At 47.3% G+C, this 20,309-nt stretch overlaps 1 protein-coding gene across 7 annotated transcripts in view; it reads right to left on the bottom strand.

The window, feature by feature from the left end:
* Positions 1–793: 793 nt before the first annotated feature.
* ANKS1A (ankyrin repeat and sterile alpha motif domain containing 1A) overlaps positions 794–20,309 on the bottom strand; it is a 155,438-nt gene continuing 135,922 nt past the window's right edge. For 4 of the 7 annotated variants that reach the window (XM_054025507.1, XM_054025502.1, XM_054025501.1 and 1 more), the window contains 10 exons: positions 19,022–19,174; positions 17,936–18,043; positions 14,500–14,664; positions 13,676–13,801; positions 13,051–13,122; positions 12,506–12,592; positions 11,375–11,512; positions 9,085–9,255; positions 8,425–8,523; positions 6,907–7,660 (listed from right to left, as the gene is read on the bottom strand). In XM_054025507.1, the coding sequence (XP_053881482.1) occupies positions 7,541–7,660; positions 8,425–8,523; positions 9,085–9,255; positions 11,375–11,512; positions 12,506–12,592; positions 13,051–13,122; positions 13,676–13,801; positions 14,500–14,664; positions 17,936–18,043; positions 19,022–19,174 (1,239 nt within the window). In that variant the 3' untranslated portion in view covers positions 6,907–7,540. Of the gene's footprint in view, positions 3,830–6,906; positions 7,661–8,424; positions 8,524–9,084; positions 9,256–11,374; positions 11,513–12,505; positions 12,593–13,050; positions 13,123–13,675; positions 13,802–14,499; positions 14,665–17,935; positions 18,044–19,021; positions 19,175–20,309 lie in introns of those variants that run through there. The other 3 variants (XM_054025505.1, XM_054025504.1, XM_054025503.1) reach the window with 2 other exon arrangements.

Consider the following 20,309-nt stretch of genomic DNA (forward strand, 5'->3'; position numbering starts at 1 on the left):
GGGACCATGAGAACTGCGTACTGCTATTAAAAGGATTTAATTTTTTTGTTTGGACATAAATGATATAGAATAGCCTCATCATTAGTGTTTCAGGCTTTGTAATCATAACTGCAAGAGAACCACCATCCTTTGACATGTCAGCAGTAAGATGGGGCAACAGCAGTGATTAACATTAATTAGAGGGTTCAGGAAAAATGAGGTCAAAGAAGCAGCTGTCTCATGTGAAGGAAGTGGGTCCATACTATTAAACTAACACTAGCTGATCTTAGAAAAAAAGTAGATTTAATTTAAAACTGTCATGCAGGTCTTGAGCCAAACCATTTTACAGTTTATTTCATGTGATTAATTTCCGTTACTAACTTGCAGTCAAAGGGGAGCAGAATGTGCGCTTCCTCTGCTTGTCCTACAAACCTTAGTTGCACAGCCCTCATCTTCTGCAGGAGAATGAAAATGAACAGATAAATTCAAATCCCACAGTAGTGTTCAGGAGGGAGAGTTCTTACCATTTATCAGCTCAAACAGTTTTATATTCTATTGTAAAAGTTAGCAGAAGTTGGCTACTGAATGATAATCACAAGTAAAAGGTAATAGACCAAAGAGATATTTCATGGTTGCTCTGACAAGTCATTTTCTCCACTGAATTTGCATATGGATAAAATATTTCCCTGGTTTAACCAAAACAAACAGCCATTTTGGTTCCAGGCACCAGCCAGTGCTTATTTCTTGACCAAATTCAAATTTAAAAAATGAAAATTAAAGACTTCCACACTATCTACATCACAGTAAACAAAGCAAAGGTGTGTGTCTGAGTTTATTTATTAATTCAGTCTGTTCTAAGTTGTACAGTTATGAAAAACAACAAAACGACCGCTGGAAGCCCAGAAATATTTACAATCTCGCCTTGTTGTAGTGAGGTCAGTCTATGTTGTTGCACAGATTGGTTATGTTTGGTACCACAAAATGTTTAAAATTCAGACAAAAATTCAAACAGATTAACAATTGTATATACAGGAAAAAAGAAAATTCAAGTATCAAAATACAGAGACAGATTAAATAACATTTTTATTACAAATCAGTCCCACTGCCATACATCACAATTAGTAAAAAGGTCTAAATTGCAAACTGAAGTTGACTGTTCTCTGCCCTGTTGGGGAAATCTCAGGTTATTTTTCAAAAGACAAAAAATTGAGTTAGCTCTCCCATTTCAAGAGCATCAAATTTGCTTCTGGTTGGACAGGTACCTCTAAATATGTCAATGTAGGATCTAAAAGGGAGTTTGGAATGGCAAACAAACAGAGCTTGTTATAAAATGAAAAACCCTACTGCACTCAACTGATGGTAAGCATAAGGGAAAACCACTGAAATTCCTGCCAATAGCTATCTGAACTCTGGAATGAGGGAGTGTTAATGTAGCTGAGCCCACATCAGTTTCACAGATCAAGAAATGGGAGTTGCTCAGGGATACCATTTGGTGTCTGCTCTGTACAATGCAGCAGCCTCACAAAGGGCAGCAGTCCAGCTCAGCTTCCCCTTCAAGCACATCCAAATACCCTTTTTCTGCAAGGGGAATGGGGGTGTACCTCAAATCCAATTACCAACTTTTTTCTAGAATTTAAAGACAAAACTGAACAGCCGAGATTACCATTTTTTTTAATAGGTACAGAATAAAAGAGGATACAGCAGCTTTAATCTGAATACATAAAATGATTGCACCCTCATTTTAAAGAGACAATTCAGCTATTAATCTTAGTGTCTGTCTAGAGTTCTCAGCTTGGCGCATACCAGATACAAATGGAGGGTGCTCTAGAATACAGTCTATCCTTTGAAAAAGGGAAGGAAATGGATCACAGGGTGGTGCCAGAACTAGCTCAACACTTTGAAAAATTAATCCCATTCAGTAACAGCAATCTAGGACACTTTCCTCCAGATACTGTGAATCCCTGTAGGAACACAAGAGTCTGAACAGTGTACAAATGGCAAAGTACTAAGACTGGGAGCCTCTTGAACTCCTGAAAAATAGAGGCTGGGGCCCAGGAAGAGAGCCCTACCAGGCAAGTACCTTGAAAACATACCACACTAAAACATACGCCACCAAAGCTTCGCTCCTCGGCAATACGTATTCTATGTCTAGGAGAAAAACATCTAGCAAGAGAACTGCAAAGGGGGTTGCTGGGTCACTGGAGACAACAGCAAGACTGGAGTCTTCGTCACCACTTTTACTGCCAGCCAACCTCAAAAGCTCATGCATCCAACAGAGAGCTATCCCTCTCCAAAGCAGGGGTTCAGTCTCTGCCAACACGCCGAATATTTACACTTACATCAGTATGAACTGCAACATAGGTATAAGGAGGAATGTTAAGTTTCCTAAATTCACTAATTTTTAAAAACAGTTTGTTTTCTGCCCACTAATCGACAGGTCTAGGCCCTGGGGATTGTTTGTTTCTCTCCACGCTCACCATCAGCTGGAATGAAACTAAATTAAATCCTGACAGATACAGCAGCAACTGGAGTTAAAAGCAAATAGGACACAAAATTCTAATAAGCAGCAGGGCACTACCAAACCATCACACCTGCCTGAGATCACAGTCATGGCATGGCAGGCCCTGTTTTTACATTTCAAGAACTAAGTCATGCCCATTTTACCATCTCTCCTTCCAACAAGGTCCTGATGGTCAGGGCACTGGAAAACATCAGTTCACACAACTGTCACAGCCAAAGCCACCATTAAATACTCTGGTAGTTTAAATGAAGCATAATTACAAAAGCACCTTCAAGATTGTGTTCTGTTTAAGAATGAGAGACTGCTTGGGATCAGCCATCCTTAGATTGATTAGAATTATCATTGAGTATGGACTGTTTCAGTGTAATGCCCAGAATATAACTCCTTGTTTGTTCATATTCTGAAATACTGTTACACTAATGGTAATTCACAAATGAGCTAGTATCAAAGAAGTGCTAAATCACAATCAGACTTTAAAAACCGAACCCGCTAGCTCATAACTGCATTTAAAAAACATGGCAGATGCAAGAGAGGGTATAGAAAGGAGCAAACTCTCCAGTTATTCAGTGTGATAAACTAAGGGAAAGAGACCTGATTGTGTCCTCCTTACCATAAAAACATCAAGTATTGTAGTGAAAGCAGGCTTCGTACCATGGGTGATATCCAGCAATAATCACTAGGATTATAACTCCTTTGCAGACACAGTTTTCTTTAAGTTATATCCATCTCCCACTTAGGCTTGGAGTGGCTTTAAAGAAAAGTGTATGAAAACCCATTCAGCTGAGTTTCATAACTTGGAATAAACAGCTATTCCCAAAATCTTGGAATTGTTTTCTACTGCTCACCAGGAACTGAGGCGAATTAAAGTACCATTAGACATACACATACTAGCGCCATTGCTAAGACTTTTTACCATACTCTTTGTAGGACAGGACAGTACTGTGGAATCTTATAATTTACTAATGTCTGTTCCACCCAAAAAAACTGCAACATGCTACATTTTAAGTTGTGGATTTGTTTTGCTTCGTATCGTTGCACGTAAAAGAAAAAAAAAAAAAATTTGTTGCAACAGACTAGAAAATATGGTATCACTCCCTTGAGCTCAGAAGTCTCAAATCTCCTTTGCTAGAAATGCGTAGCTGCTTTTGTTGCTGGGATCCCTTTCCCCCCCTCGGCTTTGGAAGCCCTTACTCAGCAGTCATGAATATATTCAAAGAGGCAGACACCAGTGCCGGGTGGAGATCTTCATCCTGTTGGGGTACCACTGCTTCTTAGGTCTCTGCCCCGTTACTACATTTCCATGGTAGCACACAGCTGCCTGCATATCAGCTTCCCAGAGGCAAACAGAACAGGGGACAACATTAACAGAAAGGAAAAAAATGCAATGAATAATTTCATGAGTCACATTCATACCAATGCTTGGGGAGGAGAAGGGTGTATGACCAAGTAGTGAGAAATACTAGAGCCACAAATTGGTGAGAGTTACAGGTGCACAGCACAAGCCCTCTGTTCAGACAGGTCTGCTGTGATCCCACCTAGGTTCAGAGGTCAGCATTAAAAAGGCACATGCACAACTGACCCCTTTTTAGAGGTGCTGAGAACACACTGGCAGTTGCAAGGGCTCAGCCCCTCTGAAAATCGGGTCTGTATGTGGGTAGCTGTAACTGATGGTAAACTCTTAGAAATAAAAGCACGCCACCACTTGCATTCCTGATTGAACTGTGTTAAAAGAGGTTTCAGAGCCCTGTTCACAGCTTGCCAAACAATACTCATCTGCAACTGCAGCTGCCTGTAAAAATACCACCGTATTCTACTTCAAGTGCTCAAACCACTACAGTTAACAGTAACACTGCAGTGTTCTGGGCATTCGCTGTAGTATTTCTATTGTCTATGCATCTGTAATAATTTGCCAGGGGTGCATGACATGTTAAATCCACGTACAAGACCGGGTTTCTCCTCTTTGTGCTTTACAAAATATCCTCCTACCCTCCTTACTTGGATACTTACTAATCAGGTTGTTGTTTTTGAACTCTGTTTGCCCTGTTAGGCCATGGCCCTGAGGGCTGGGAGGTCAGACTCACTCCTAGGAAGGAGCGAGATAAAGATTTTGAAACACAAGATTCTAGTACAATTACTGAGCTGGAGGGGAGAAGGGGAGAGAAAAGACTGATGCAAAATCAATAGCCCACTAAAAAGCAATCCTTATTAGTTCTCATACACAATGAGTGAGGACCCAGGCTGAATTACTACATTTGGGGTGGTTGGTTGCTGCAGAGATTACGACATTTGAAGAAAACTCTTATACCCATAGTTCCTGCTCTGGACAATCTAGGTTGCATCAGTAAATGGGGTTTGCTTAAGATTCAAGAGCCAGTGTGGACACACGGGGTGTTTCTAGAGATGGACATTTGGGAAGAAGGAGAAGATGGGGGTTTTAAACTTGATGACAGACCATCACTAGGCAGAGGCAAGGATAGTGAGAGTAGTAGCTGTCCAGCTTCTTTCCAGCTCTCTTCCTACCACACCATGATTGTCACCTGCAGCTCCCCACTGCTGATTCTCCTATGAGCAAATTCTGCTAATGGTGCAAAATAAATGATGTTGGTATGCTTGGAACTAGACTAGGATCAAACACATTTGTGATCTTTGTCCAGTGAGATAGCTGAATGGCTGGTGTACTAACCCTACTGTCCCACACAGCCAGGTGCTTCCAGAGAAAGGAACAGGCTGTTTTCAGTCTGACTTTAAAACACTGGTCAGAATCCAAGGTGCAGCCTCCCACCTTGTGAGACTGGTATTTCATGTGGCAGAAGAGAGTGAAGCTGAGCATAGTGGGTTGTTGTCATGGGACTACTACTATGTGCAAGTCACACAGTGCCTTTCCTTAGAGGCTCTCAAATTGCTTTGCAAACTGATGAAGCCTCACATCACCTCTGTGAGGGAGGGAGATATTATTCCCATTTGATAAATGGGGAAACTGAGGTTAAGTGACATGTCACACAGCAAGTCAGTGACAGAACCAGCAGTTCTGACTCCCCATTCTGTTTAATCACTGGACCATCCTTCCTCCTCAGTTTCATGCTATCAATGAGCCTTAAACATTTTGCCCACTTTAATCAGGGCTGGCCATAAGCACAGCCCAGTCAGGAATTCACCAGGGCACCTCAGGAGAATAGAGTAGAACCTCAGAGTTACGCACACCTCAGGAAAGGAGGTTGTTTGCAACTCTGAAATGTTTAACTCTGAACAAAACGTTCTGGTTGTTCTTTCAAAAGTTTACAACTGAACATTGACTTAACACAGCTTTGAAACTTTACTGTGCAGAAGGAAAATGCTGCTTTTAACCATCGTAATTTAAATGAAGCAAGCACAGAAAGTTTCCTTATCTTGTCAATTGTTTTTAAACTTTCCCTTCATTTTTTTTAGTAGTTTACGTTTAACACACTACCATGCTGCAGTTACTTTTTTGTGTCTCTCTGCTGCTGCCTGATTACATATTTCCAGTTCCAAATGAGGTGTGTGGTTGACCGGTCAGTTCATAATCCTGGTGCTCATAACTCTGAAGTTCTACTGGATTTGTATCACCATGTTCACTGGCTAACAAACTGCTTCATGGCACAGAGTCCATCCTCCAAACAAGGTCCCACCTCTGCTCTGGCCTGCACAGCAACACATGCTCTGTGATTTTAGTTGTAAGGGGTCTGAGTCACATTTAGGAATTAAAGTAGCAGCCGCAGAGATCTATCTAGCCAACCATGGGGTCAGAAACTTTGCAGACAAGGGAATGAGGTGAAGGGAAAGGGGGAGGTGTCTGCACTTAGGGTTCCCAGGCACCTAGGGCCATCCCTAAGGATAATCCCATTGCCAAGGAATGGAAAAGTGGCAGATGTTTCAAGATCTCTATAGCCCTCATTGCACAGCATTTAATAGCCTTGTGATCTGTAGAAGATTTGTACTTTCTTCCTGCCCAAGGGAGAAATGGGATCAAAGTTAACATGCAGGAAACCTGCTGAACAGAACAAAGTTCCCAGCTCCTCAGTCTGCTTTGGTCAGACATCAAATAGTCCAGTCCCCGCCCTGCACCCAGTTCAGGATTAATTTCATGTGCCTTTAAAAGCTTAACCCATTTATAGTTCTAAAAGGGAGAACCAAGCTGGTAGCTCACAAGCAGTTTGGTCGGTTTGAACAGAGGGGCCCTGCATCAAGTCCGACAAGACAGGATGAAACACACACAATTGACTTCAGTGGGGCAGCTGAGAAGCCGCTGCCAGGCATTTCCTATATATACCAACCCTGATCTCTAAGAAGGGTCAATGTGCACAGTGAAAGCCACCGCCGTGCAAGCGGCCCAGACCAGCTCTCACATTAGCTATGCAATCAGGTTTGCAACACTGAACTTCGGCGGGGCGGGGGGGGGTGTCGGGCGGTGGAGGGAGAGATTACGTGAAGGATCCATGCGAGGAAATCTAGTGAATGGGTTATTTGCAGACAGCATCACATTGGTTAGTGTTGGTTCAGATGACAGGTAAAAGGAGGAGTAACAGTTCGCTGAAACAGCATACAGCCGTGGCTCAGTACAGAATCTAGAACAAGTGAGTGTGCACACCTCGGAGACAAGAGGTCTACAGCAGTTCAAGGATAAGAACGTTAAATATAAAAAGGCCTGGGGAGCGTCACATCACCCCCAGAGATTCACAGTGCCGCAGCAAGGGGGGAAACGTGAAATGGCAGACGGCTTCCCGGATCCACATCTCAGACTCTCGCAGGTTCCAACCCTCTGCATCTCCCACCTCACAGGTATCTAACAGGTCATTCTCTCCGCATGTTACCCTTGTTTCCGAGTAAGGAGGATTCACAGTGTTCAGTAGTGATCAGATACAAAAGCTGTTTAGTCTACAGTATTCTAGTGCTGCTGCCTCTGGTGGTGTAGCCCCTAGAGGTGGAGCTCAGGGCCAGCAGCTGGAGGGAGAGGGAGTTTAGAACAGCAGACAGATCGATCGCAAAGGCACGGTTAGACTAGGTGGACACAGGGTTGCTTTTTTAGAAGATAGTGGTCTCATACTTAGTGCTGAGGGTCCTCTTAGAATCCTGTTTGGGTTCAACAACCCAGGAGACACTGGCATGAGACTGGGAGTCTTGGTCCACTTCAGATGGCTCCAGCTGGAAAACAGTGGAGGGAAAGATAGTACGTTAGGCAACTTGCTCACTCGGAGAGTCAGGCCAGAGCTGGGGACATTCAAAAAGCATTCAGTGATGAGGGACACACCTCTACAAACAAAACACGGAGGGAAGCAGCTCCTACTCTGAGACTGGCGAGGAAACCTGATGGGATTTGGCCAGGTCTTCAGGCTAAAATCAGAAACATCTGTACTATACTACCCCAGGCCCTGAGCCAATCCACCCAGAGTTCTTTGTGGCTTGGTCCCATCTAAGTCTATTATTGACTGGGCCAGCCTGCCTAGTTTCACAAGTAACAGGAAAGCATCAGAGCTACACAAATGATCCTCCAGGGTGGGGACCCAGCTCCCTGCAGGTAGATTTCTCCTTTTATCTGATTTGCTCTCCTGGCCAAAGGACAGCTCTTCCTTCCCTCAGCCTCCTGATCTTCAAATGCGATACTGATGTTAATGGGCTCAGAAGCAGCATGTTCTGTGTTAGTGGGACACTAAAGGGCAGCGAGAGTTCCCAACACTCGGGATAAATATGATCAGCTCATCATTGAAGCTCATCTGTGCTCACACCTGAGGAACAAGAGAATGGGTAAGAAGGGAACAAACACAAAAAGCAATGAAGCAAGAGACAGGGCCACAGCAAAGACATGGGAAAGCAGGAGGGAGGCTTTCAAGAGAGCTGGGTCGCCTGCTCATAGCTAAGGAAGCTCAGGATTGTTCATCACGAAACAAGACAGCAAGAAAGGTAGAGACCTTAGCTCCTTGACTAACAGACTGCAGCGGCAGATAGGAGGGACGGTGTGTAGTACAGGTGTGACAGTAACAACAGCGACTATCGGGAGGGAGCGGCACCTGGGCAACGGGAGCAAGCAAAACACAGACAAAAAGGTGACATTAAAGGAAGGCAACCACCATCCCCAATACCCTGTCAAGTACGCTCCAGACCAGCCTCATCTCCTGGTTGCATTAACGGCTCTCTCAATGCAGGATACAAGTTAAGTGCCCAGCCCTATTGTCAGTTCTTCTCTGGGTTGTGCATGGCTGAGGTATTGCCCACACTAAATTCGCCCCCTCTGCCCCCAATAGATCTCCCACCATTGATAGTGCTGCTACTGTTCCACCGGTGAGACCTCGAGAGAAAGCAACGAGCCAGCAGTCAAAACAACAACAACATCTACTGCCATGCTGTGTACTCAGCACATAACTACAGAATAAAGCTCCTGCAGCCTTGTGTACACTAGGGTTCCCGCCAACGCATAATAATCTTATTGGGCAGAAAAGGAGACAGGGAAATCTAAAACGTATTGCATGGGAGAGAGAGGGGGTGTCACTCCACTATCTACTGCGCTCACACCATGCAAAATACAATCAAAAAGCCACAAATCTGAAGCCAACTGCCCCAATCATACGTACTGCGGATTTCCTCACGCCGACTCTGGGTTTAGGCACCGGTTTGGAAGATTTCGTTTCTATCATTTCCGCTGCCGAAGCACCGGTGGGTTTTGATTTTTGGGCTTGGAGGGCCAACTGATAGGCAACTTCAAACGCTTGTCCCAACGTCAGGATGATTTCATACGTCAGGTTCTTTGGAGAAACCACACGGAACAATTTCAGAGCACCACACTATGCTCACTAAGAAAATCCATGCAGTAGTGGCAAATAGAAAAGCTTCCCTTGGTGACAGAGCTTCCAAGCAGGGCCTAGAACAAGCACCATCCACAGGAAGGCCAGCTGCTAAGTGGAGGCTGAGTTGGGCCTTTGGACTCCACAGATGGTCCCATTCATCTTTGGTCCACAGTTGCAAACCCTGTATTATCTGTTGCAATAGCTATTCTGCATCAGCTGGCTTTGCCTCCCCGCATGCCTGGAGGGTTGACGCTGAGCAGAATTCGGAGCCTGCACAGCACATGTTTGCCCCCACTGGCATGCAGAACCATCTCCAAGCCCATTATTTTCCCTTCAACAGTATTTCACACTGAAAGGAGAAAGCCTCACACATTTCGCACAGGGAACATGCTTGAGAATACAAATGAGCTATGTGATAACATGCTCCGCCCTGCACCACATGTTAAAAGGCTCTTAAAATCAGTCAGTTACACCGTATGTAATTGAGAACTTATCAGGGTTTTGTTCACAGCACATTCCCTGGGAGCAAAACCCACTTTTCCATTTTAGTCTGCATTGGAGACTTCAATAATGAAGCCAGACAAATGTTTTTATTGTCAATAGAGCTGAGAAAGGAAGAGGGTTATTTTGGTGCAGAAACAGGCAGAGAAGCACTAGAATGGGATTGGCTTTTTTTTTTTATGGTTTCCATCTAAGCCTGGGCAATAGAACACTGAACACAGATATAACGAACCTGATATGCACCATGGTTATTCCAAATTAAAATATGCCACTGGTGACTTCTTTATTAGGGAGGCCAAATAAATGTTTAAAGACATTTTTCTATTACTGGGCTAGCGTGATACACTTCACTCCCGGGTGGGGCTCAGCGTGAAGTAAATTATGCTGCAGACGCTGACCTCTCTCAGACTGAAATGCAGATTACAAGCTACCCACAACAGTCAACTGGTAAACGACCAGTCCCACTTACACACGACGGGAGAGTTAGTGGGATTGATATGGGTTATAGGACATTACTACTATGTACAGGGCAAGCAAGACAGTAGGAGACAGCAACGGCAGTATGCAGCGAACTGGAAAGTAACAATCCTTTTGCTGTTGTCCGTACGCCCATGTGTTCCACCACTGCAACTGTTTATTGAAGGGTTAGCTGCATTGATAGGATCGGACGCCACAGCCTGTACTGGGCAGAGTGAATTTGCTGGAGGTGACTGGTAAGATGCTCAGTAGAAAGTGGTGAAAAGAGCACATTTAAGGCCACTGTCTCCTTGGGAGGCTTCCCAAGTCTATATGGCAAAAAAAAAAACCACACACAAAAAACAAAAACAAAAAACAGTGGTCCGGGTCATTTAAACTGGACAGACCCAGGCACGGCCTACACACAGGTTTGTCACTACACCTATTGTGGTGGGGGAAAGGGGGTGACTTTTCTTCTGAAATAGTCATGGTACAATCCCCCTAGCAAGGATGCTGTTACACTGGCATAAAGACTCTTATATGAGACAGCTGATATCCATATGGGAAGGGGAATAAGCAATACCAGCATTAGGCACCCTAATGCCCATGTAGCTGCGGCCGTGCTAGGGGCTGTATTGGTATGAGAATCACTGGAGGGAACAATCTTGTCCCAAAGGATGGGCTAGGAGCTAATGATGGTTCCCCCCCCCCCCCCTTTGTCCAATTTCTCTGTGAAGAGCTTTAATACGACACCCTCCGCTGTCATCTCTGGCAGCAGAACACGTATCATACATGGATTATCTACCAGTGCATAAGGATATGGCAAGAGCTGGAGAGGACAGCTCAGTGCTCTGGGCATGTTTGGAATAGCACTCCTTGGATTCACAGGTTCAAATCCCAGCAGTGTCCATTTGGCCCTTCCTCCTTGTAAGAAACAGACCCAGTTCCATGGCAGGGGTTTGCCCTAGTTTCTTGGGGAAATTCCCGCTGCGCCCCTGTTGTGCAGCAAGCTGGTCAGTGCCCTCCGCTCCCAGAGGCGTCTGCCACCTATGGATGGCTTGTGCAGCACTTTGTGACGCAAGGCATGGCAAGAACCCTTTCATGCACATGTGCCACTCACCACATCGACGGTGCTGAAGACATGGCAGTAGTGGTGGCTGGTCTGCAGGTCCTTGGTGATATAGGCGAACGTGCAGAGATCTTCGGGGTCCTGGGCCGCACAGGAGATGTTCCGGATTTCGTGCTCGGCGATAACATTCTACCAGAGTTAAACACAGGCAGCCAATTTTGTGGGATATATAGATAGTTGTATTGTCCCACACTATCTCCTCCTAGGGAACAACAGCCACCCTATCCAAGCTCAGCAAAGCACCTAGTTGAACACACGTAAGAGGGGGTGATGAGGGAATTCAGGTACAAATTGAGGGGAGGTCCTGGCTGTCCTTTCCAAGTGATCTTAGTGCTTGTAGGAAGGTTATTCTACTTCTGTCCATTCTAACAGAAAGGTTGACACAGGAACAGTTGATGCTTCCCATCACAGCAGGACTACATCGCCCAGGGCCATTTTTAAATCAACTCAGGGTTTTCACCATGTGTTACTACTACAGTGATCTGAAGACATTTGACAAACAGAGCAGCATATTGCAGACAAAGGGCAAACAGACAGATGGGAGATGCTGGGAATGAGGGAGGCCCTAGCTGCCCCAATCCTAGTCCCACAGCTTGTTGGAGTCAAAGGGAGGAATTAGAGAGGTGGTTTGGTTTCTCGGGGAGTAGCTCACAGCTAGCCCCAGAAAGCACAGAAAAAAAGGATATGGTATATTCTTAGTCTAAGGAGATATGTAAGAGCACCTCTCAAAGGGGGAAAACAGTATTCCCAGGTTGTGCAGCCATACAAGTGGTCAGCCAGCAGGGAGCGCTAGCAAAAACCATTAGATCCTCCTGCACCAGTAATGCTGTGTTCTTCTGCAGCACCTTCTGGTGAAAGTGCTTCAGAGTCCAGCACCAATAGTTAGTACCGCAAAACATCCCCATGCAATAGGCTGGACTTAATCTCAGTTTACAGACTACTGATGCAAGAGGCGGATTCTCTTGTGGCCAGGCTGGCTCCACAGGGCTAGCCAGAGCGTACTCATGTTTGTGGCTGTCTAGTCAGCTGATAGGACTTGAAGCCACATACGGCAGATGAGTGAGGAGAAGGGGGCACATGCTGTCCTATCTGAACGCTACGCTGAGGGCATTCTAAGCATACCTTGTTAGAAGCATCTATGAACTTCACCCCTTTGTAAGTGATGGATAATATTATGGTTGGGATCTTCTTCATATGCTCCGTGGATTTCTGCAGAAATAAGAACACAGATGAACAGGTACAAATTAAACACTTCCTCCTTCAGTGGGACTCCACAGCTCTCATTTGAGGTATTACTGGGAGGGATCTGAGTAGCCAGCAGAGTGACCATCACAGGAGCGTGTGGAGCTCTCAGCGGGAATTTTTGCCTAGTGCTCCAGACCAGAAGAGGGACCCGTACACCTTGTGCAGCAAAGACCCTCTTTCCCAGTGTTTGAAATCTGAAGGGGGGAGGGACAATTTGGTGATATGCAGCCTTAGAGGAACAAAAATTACACTCCAAGGCTTTCACCAGCCATGCCAATGGCACCATTTCCACACACCAGGCCGGCCTTCCTCCTGAGCAGCCGCTTCAGCCCTGCACAGAGGGAGACTCCATGTGCACCCTCGGTCTCCACAAGCTGCACGCTCCACACCATCCATGCTTCTCCTGGCCGCCACCCACCTACCCTCATCTTTGCACAGGCATCCTGCGTCGACTCTGTCCCTCGCAGGTCTTTGATTAACATGGAGCCCAGATACTATTGGAAACAAGGAGAGGAAAGGATGCTGCTGTTAATTGGCTTCACTGAGCTTGGAAGCCTCAAAGGCCACTCCTGCCCCCAAAGCAACGTAGAGCAAACTGCTGAAAAATCACTTTCCCCATCACCCTCAAGGGAGAGAGGGTCACATGCAGGTCTGGGGGATCCTCTCACTCCCCTTGTTTACACCCTCCAGCAGTATTGTGGTTGTAGTCCCCATCCTCCCAGCAAAGTCGACTTGTCTGGACTCCTCCCAGAGCCAGTCACGACTGTAGACCAATGGCTAGTGCCCACTCCCTCCGAGGGACTGAGCCCAAGGCTCTGCACAGCAGTCCTAGCTAAGGCCAGGGATGGAGACCAGTGACTGAGCCAGGCTCCCCCAGGAGCAGAGTGCACACTCCACTGAGTTGGCAGAAAGGATCCTCACTACAAGTGCCATGGGGGAAAAGGGGCTGCAGAACCCCAGTGAGGGTGAGCGTAACCTTCCTGCAAGCTGAGAACTGAGCACAAACTCTAGAGGCCTCCTGGACGCAAGGAGCTGAAATCCACTTACGTTGGCCTCATACCCGCAGGACTCGAAGATGAGCTTCTCAGGCTGGTGTTGCCAATTCTGGACAGGCGCATACGGCGCAGCGAGACTTGGGGGCCTGAGAGTCAGTCTGGACTCACGATGCTCCTCCTGAGGGGACAAGCACAAGCGTAAAAGCCTCAGAGGACTCAACCAGACATCTAGCTCTGACGCACGCAGCACGCGAGACAGGAAGCCCCAGGGGAGAGCGTCCAACTAACACCAACGTGCTTCAAACAGGCAGCTATGGCAGCTTACGAAGGTGGAAGAGCCCAGTGGCCATTCTCTGCTCAGCTCCGGTTCGATTCTCAGTGCTGACAGCCCAGCAAGAGCATCAACCAACCAAACTAGGGGAATTCTTCAGAGGGCGGAGGACAGCCAGCGTGCGCATCACTGATCTCATCCTCCCAACCCCAGCCAACTGCTATCTCATAATAGCTCCCAGGGTCCCCCAGACATCAGAGCACAAGGGAAAATGCACCCCAAGAAAAGCAAGTCCTACGTGCACGGGACTTCACGGGGTGGTCATGTCCCCACTTTACAGATGGGAGAGGACGCCCAGAGAGGGGAAGTGACTTGCCCCGGGTCACAGAGCAGGTCAGTGCAGAGCCAGGAACAGAACCCAGGTGTTCCACTCTAACCACCAGGCCATGCTGCATCCCCTTCACACTCTGAGCACCCTTCATCTAGCAGTCAGAGTGCTTCACTAACCCTATCTGGGGGACACAGGTTTGTCTCCCAGCCACACCGCCGGGGAGCTACGCAGGCTCCCGTGCAGAGGAACCCACAGGAAACAAGCTCGCTCTGACCTGTGCTTTGTATCTGTCGGCTCTGGGGTGAGAAGCAGCATCATGGCCACTGTCATGTCGCCTCTTCCCAGTATCCCCCGAAGGCAGCAAGAGCTCCGCAGACCTCCCCGTGTAGGAGTCAGTCTGGCTCAGCGGTGAGGAAGTCTGGGACATCAGATCCTGGCACTGGAGGCAGAGACAGACAGATCTAAAGACAACTGGCCTGAGTGGGCACATTCCACAATCCCTGCCTGCTAGCTACGGCGGTCGCTTTGTGTTTTTAAAGAGCATGGAGGCCAGAGCTGGGAGTGTTGCTGGTTTGACTAACCCCCTCCTAAAGCCACCGGTGGTTTGGAAGAGGAAAAGCAGTACAACGGAGGCAGCTAACAGGGTCTTCCCTGCAGAAGTCTCCTTTGTGATGCATTGGCCTGGCTCTGCCCTAAGGAACATGGGAAATCTCGCAGGTGCTGTAAGCCAGAGTCCAGCCATCTCAGGGGTACACCAGGGACATATTGTGGGAATGGGCAGTTAATTGATTTTGATACCAAACCACTAGACAGTTCTTTAACTCACCTATGTAGGCATGGCACTTCCCCAGCCACCACTAAGACTGTTGATTTAAAGTCAAGGATGGCCTAAAAGGTGGCCGACTTCTGGCGGCTGTCCAGGGTGCTGTGCAGAGACTGGGGTGGCTTGCTCAAAGGCGAGTGCAAACCAGCCTTGAATTCCAGACTAAAGCCACAAAGGATATTCAGCTGGGATGTGGGCAGCCCTTCCTTTCCAGGGGAGAAGTCTGGCACTGCAAACCCTACCTTGCCAATGCCTGCACAAAGGGCGTGCAAGACCCTAGAGTTAATGGGACCTGTGACTTCTGGCCCAGGTCTGCTCTTCTCTAGGACAATTTCCTTTGCTGTCTTCTGTGAAAGGCATCAGGTCACCAGACAAGTTCTCTCCTCAGCCTCACCCCACAATCGCTTAAGTTCTGACATGGCCTCACCGCTGCAGCATCGGACACTTTTACTGTGTGTTTATTCTCACTAGAGGGCAGACATCCGTGGACTGACTTTTGGCCAGGATCAGCCTTGGGTCAAAGCACAAAAAAATGATGCATTTAAAGTGGCATCATAGAATTTACCAACCCAAAGACTGAGGCCCTAGATAGCACAGTGATAAGAGATCAATCCGAACGCCTTACAACGGCTGGCTATAATTGCGGGGAAGAGAGAGAGTTGCCCCGGTACGTGCCGATCCAGGGCCCAGAAGACAATGCAGGGAACTCAAGCTGGTGCTTGTGGGAGCTCACAGCTGCAACGCGCATTAGTTCCATTCAACACCCTCGCTTAATTTTCCATTGACATCCTTCCGTTCTGCAATGCCAGAATCGGGCTTTAGGAACTCGGCAGCTGTAGCATCAGGAAATGTTACAAATGGCCCCATTCTCTTCTACCGCCTCCCTACCCGGCATTTCAATCAGCTGACACTGTGCCAAGGCACTTCCTTCTATTCCTTCAGTCCTGTCCATCTCAAGAGGATGTTTCAGAGAATCTTGGATTCTCAGCTGGCTGCTTCCCATCTGGGCATTTGCTATCTACAAAGTCTGCGATTCAATGCTAGTGGAAGGTGCAGGATTCAGCGCCATGGGGACCAGAGTCCTCTCTGTATCCAAGCAAGTACAGGTTGAAATGACAAGACAGAGCTACACCCCTCCTCCCCACCACGTATTACATCCCCAGGCTGGAGGAACCAGCTCTGGGGGAGGGAAGGGGTCAGAGGAGTGGGAAGTCATCCTCATGCTCAGTTCTTGACCTAGGAGCACTGAAGGCCCTCTAGTGCCAAGTGTGATGGAGGGGTTTGTGCTTTGGGCACTGTCCACAAGGAACCTGGACTGAGACCCAAGCAAATTTCACCCAGACCAAACAGCCATCAGAGGGCACCAACCTGGGCTGGAATAAAACCAGCGACCCGGAGTGGAAAGGATCCAGGACACAGGAGGCCTCCCTATTTGGTGTTTAGAAGTGTTCCAAGAAAGCATTGAGGTCCTGAGCTTGTGATCACTGCCATGTATTGCCACAGACACCTTGGGAAGGCAGAAGCTGCGAGTCTACCCAACATGCCAAGCCCTCTACCCACAAGGTCAAAACTCACGTGTCTAGAAAGCATAACTGGCACCAAACCCCAGTCAGATGCCAGAACTGCTGCCCTTTCCAGGCCATGCCCCTCGGACAGGGTGCCTCTAGCGCCTCAACCCCCTCCTCAGCCACACACACGTATTAGGGACACTACTGCTACAAGCCCCCCTCAGGCCTCTGCTGCAGTTGTCAGGCCATTTAGAGAGGCAGTGCAGCCTACTGCCTCACTGTCTTGGACCCCAGAGCAGCAAGCTTTGCATGGGCCATTCATCTGGAAGTGCTGTTAGAATTAACTGCTACAAACACTGCACAGAAGTGGGATGGAGGGGAAGTTCTCATTGCCCCAAGTGTGTCCCAGTGACAGAGCCGATGCCGCGGATGTACTGGTGCTTCTGATTAAAAATGCACTGGTTGTGATGTTTGCCTTAACCAGAGCTCCTGTTTGAACTCTATCAGCTCTTCCAAGCTTGTACTTATGTCTCCAGACCTTAAAAAGCAACCAAGTTCAACCAGATGCAAACGGCTACAACCCTGCTTACAGCCAGTCTTCGACATGGAATCTGCATGAACAGCACAGCGTGTGAAGTATTCCAGGTATTGCTACACATACCCACTTGGAGGAGTACTGCTTAGCTTAAATGCACTCTCCCCCCATACACAAAGCCAGAGGTGCTGCTCCCAACCCCCAACCGCAAGTTCCAATTTTTTCCCCCAAAGTAACCAGTGGAAAAAAATTCAGAAGGCAATTTAATTGACATTTGAGAGCTAGGAAGAACATGCAGCCCTTGTCTGAGCATCTCTAGTGGGTCATTTTGCTTTTTATAATGAAGGTTAAAGTGTCTAGGTTGGAAACCTACTTCTTTAAAAAAAAAAAAAAAAAAAACAGATGCGCGTCTCTGAAACCACTCTGGAAATTTACTACCCACAGTAAATATTTCCAACAAGTTAACTTATAAAATATTGACACAGAGCAAGGTTATTTTTGTGGCACCTTTTAACTAACTCTCCTCGGAGAAATTCAAGTGCTTTCGAGAGAGAATGAGGCTCAGAGAGAAAGGGCGAGCATGTTCTCGCTTTCCCATCTGTGCCCGGATTCCCATCTGGAAATCTTTTGTAACACCTGAGCTCTCAGTGAGCACATTCCCCCGGTCTCAGATCCCCAGAGGTCTCAGTTGTTTATCAAAAAGGAGATTTCTGAGGCAGACTTGATTTTAGTTTCTTAAAAAGAAAGAGGCGAGCCAGCACAGAAGAAAACATCCTGTCAGTGGCTGACAGTGCTCCATGCAGATGTATCAATCAGGCAGCCAGCAACACAAACAATGACTCACCCTCAGCTGTGAGAACCGCGGTGGTTTCTGGGGTGGCTCCTCGTACGGTCTGTCCGCCAAGGAGGCAATGATTCGCTTCCGATGGCCAAGCAAATTCACCTTCAGCACCTGGAGCCAAAGGGGAAGGTTAGCTCAGTTCAAGGAGGGTGGGCAAGGATGTCGGTATCCCCCTGAGCATGTTGTGCAGTTTTGTATCTTCTTCTAGTCAAACTAATAGCTGTCAGTTTTCAGCTGAGAATGGGAATTGCCCCACTGCCGGGCCTCCCCTCGTCACCGTGTTTGCGGATACTGTTCAGCATCTCTGCTGTACAGCTTAGTATCATTTCTTGTCAGTTTCATCCCAAAGCAGAGGAATTTGGTACAGCATGAAATATACTCCTCCTCCTAATTTAGCACATATGCACAGCTCCACATTGGCAAGCTGCTGCGTAAATAGGACCTAATCCATCAGCCCCCCTGCACTGCCTTGTGAGATCGGTCAGCATTAACCCCAGGTAACAGCTGAGGAAACCGACGCATCCGAAGTCACACACAAGTTAGCATCACAGTTGACATTAGAGCAGAGCTGTTGCTTGTTTTCAACCCCAAACTTAAGCCACTAGAACATGCAGCCTGGTACCCCAACTGCATACAAATAACTACTGTTTACTTTTTCAGGGTGCAAACCCTAAAGAACAATCACTGCAGTTGACAGGTTACATTTTAATTAGACAAAAGACAAAGGGCTGTTTTAAACGCAGGGCCATGCAAGAATCAATCACATGAAACAGCGACAGAGAAAGGAAAGGAATCAGAATAGACCCATTACAATTGGTACCCTCTCATTCACACCAAAGAACGGTTCTACGTATTCACAAGCTCTCCCTGAGTTAAGACATACTCAAGCATTTTTCTAGTCCACGAGTATTTGGAATGAAGGTGCTGGGGCACAGAATCATCCTACACGGGCACGGATTCTCCCTGCACCTTTGTCTTTGAAGAGTGTTATGACATTGCTGCACTGGGTCTAACAAACCTCTCTGCAAGTCGTACCCGTCTGGAGGGAACCTGTGCAGGGTTAATAGCAAATGCAAAGCCAGTACCTACATTTACTATTTCAAGCTCCCAGAGGTTTTTCACAGTATCAATAGAGCTGTAGCCACTTGACAGGAAGGACTGAATGTAGTCCTGCAGCCCCAAAGAGTCAAGCCAAGCAGGAACTGAAGGCTGGCTGTTCCCATCGCAACCCAGAGATTTCACCTAAAAATGGACAAGACAAGAAAGGGTTAAAAAGCCTCTGGGATTCCAAACAGCTCAGATTCCAAAACCCACAATGGCTACAATTAAAGCCCCATGTAACTAAAGAATTATAATGGGGATTTGTACAGTGACTTCCACATGAAGATCTCAAAGCATTTTGTAAGAACCAAGTAGGCCTCAACCCTGGAGCCAGGTAAGCATTTCTCCCATTAACAGGCAGGCAACCAAGGCACCAAGGTTCACCAACATGCCCAAGGATGCACAGTGAGAAAAATCGAGAAAGAATCCAGGAATCCCAACTCCGAGTCCCGTGCTGTGTTCACTGGATAGCATTCCCTCCCTTCTGCATTTACCCTTTAAAGCACAGAACCGCACAGCGGCCCAGGGGGAATACGTTCATAAGTTGTAAGTGTCTTTAGAATGTAGTGAAGCTCGCATGCCAGTCAGTTGTCTATTTGGCTGTGTACTTTGGGCGGAGATGCTTTTCCCGAAGCAGGACAGTCACGAGAGCACAGCTTTCCTCTCCCACCCCTGGCTCTAGCCTGAGAAACTGATTTTTCTTGCCAAAGAGGACCTTAAGGTCTGTGCGCTTCAGGAGTAATTGGGCAGCTGGGTCCAGCAGGGGGGAGGGAGAGGCACAATCCAACACATGTGCGCACTTGGAGAAAGCTGCCAGAAAAAGGAGACCCAGGGGACTGTTCCGAATACCAGAGGCTGGAAGGAAAATCTCTTGTTGGTCAATTTAATGCTCAGAAAAGTTGCTGTTTTAAATAGCCCTGGAGGATGGAGTCCCCCGATTATCAGGTGACAGACAGCAGAAGGACAGGCCCTCTCTCTGGCTTCCCCATCAAACAACCTTAGTCCTGACTGGGACGTGCACTGCAGAACTGAGTGCCATCTCCACGGCCCATTCAGTCCTTAGCATTGCTACTGAAAGCATCATAAAGGCAGCAGTAAGTGCCAAAAGTGCTGGTGGTTTTCTGATGTGGCAACTGCCCACTAGCAACTAGACAAACCCCCTCTGAACCCCACTCCTGAAGTCACTTCACAGCAATGACAAGGGACTAGTGTGGCGATCCAGCAGCGCACTGGCTAGCTTCAGCACCAATACCAAGCCCCGCTCCAAAGTAACTGG

Source organism: Malaclemys terrapin, chromosome 4 (genome assembly GCF_027887155.1).
Source record: "Malaclemys terrapin pileata isolate rMalTer1 chromosome 4, rMalTer1.hap1, whole genome shotgun sequence".
Classification (NCBI taxonomy): domain Eukaryota; kingdom Metazoa; phylum Chordata; order Testudines; family Emydidae; genus Malaclemys; species Malaclemys terrapin.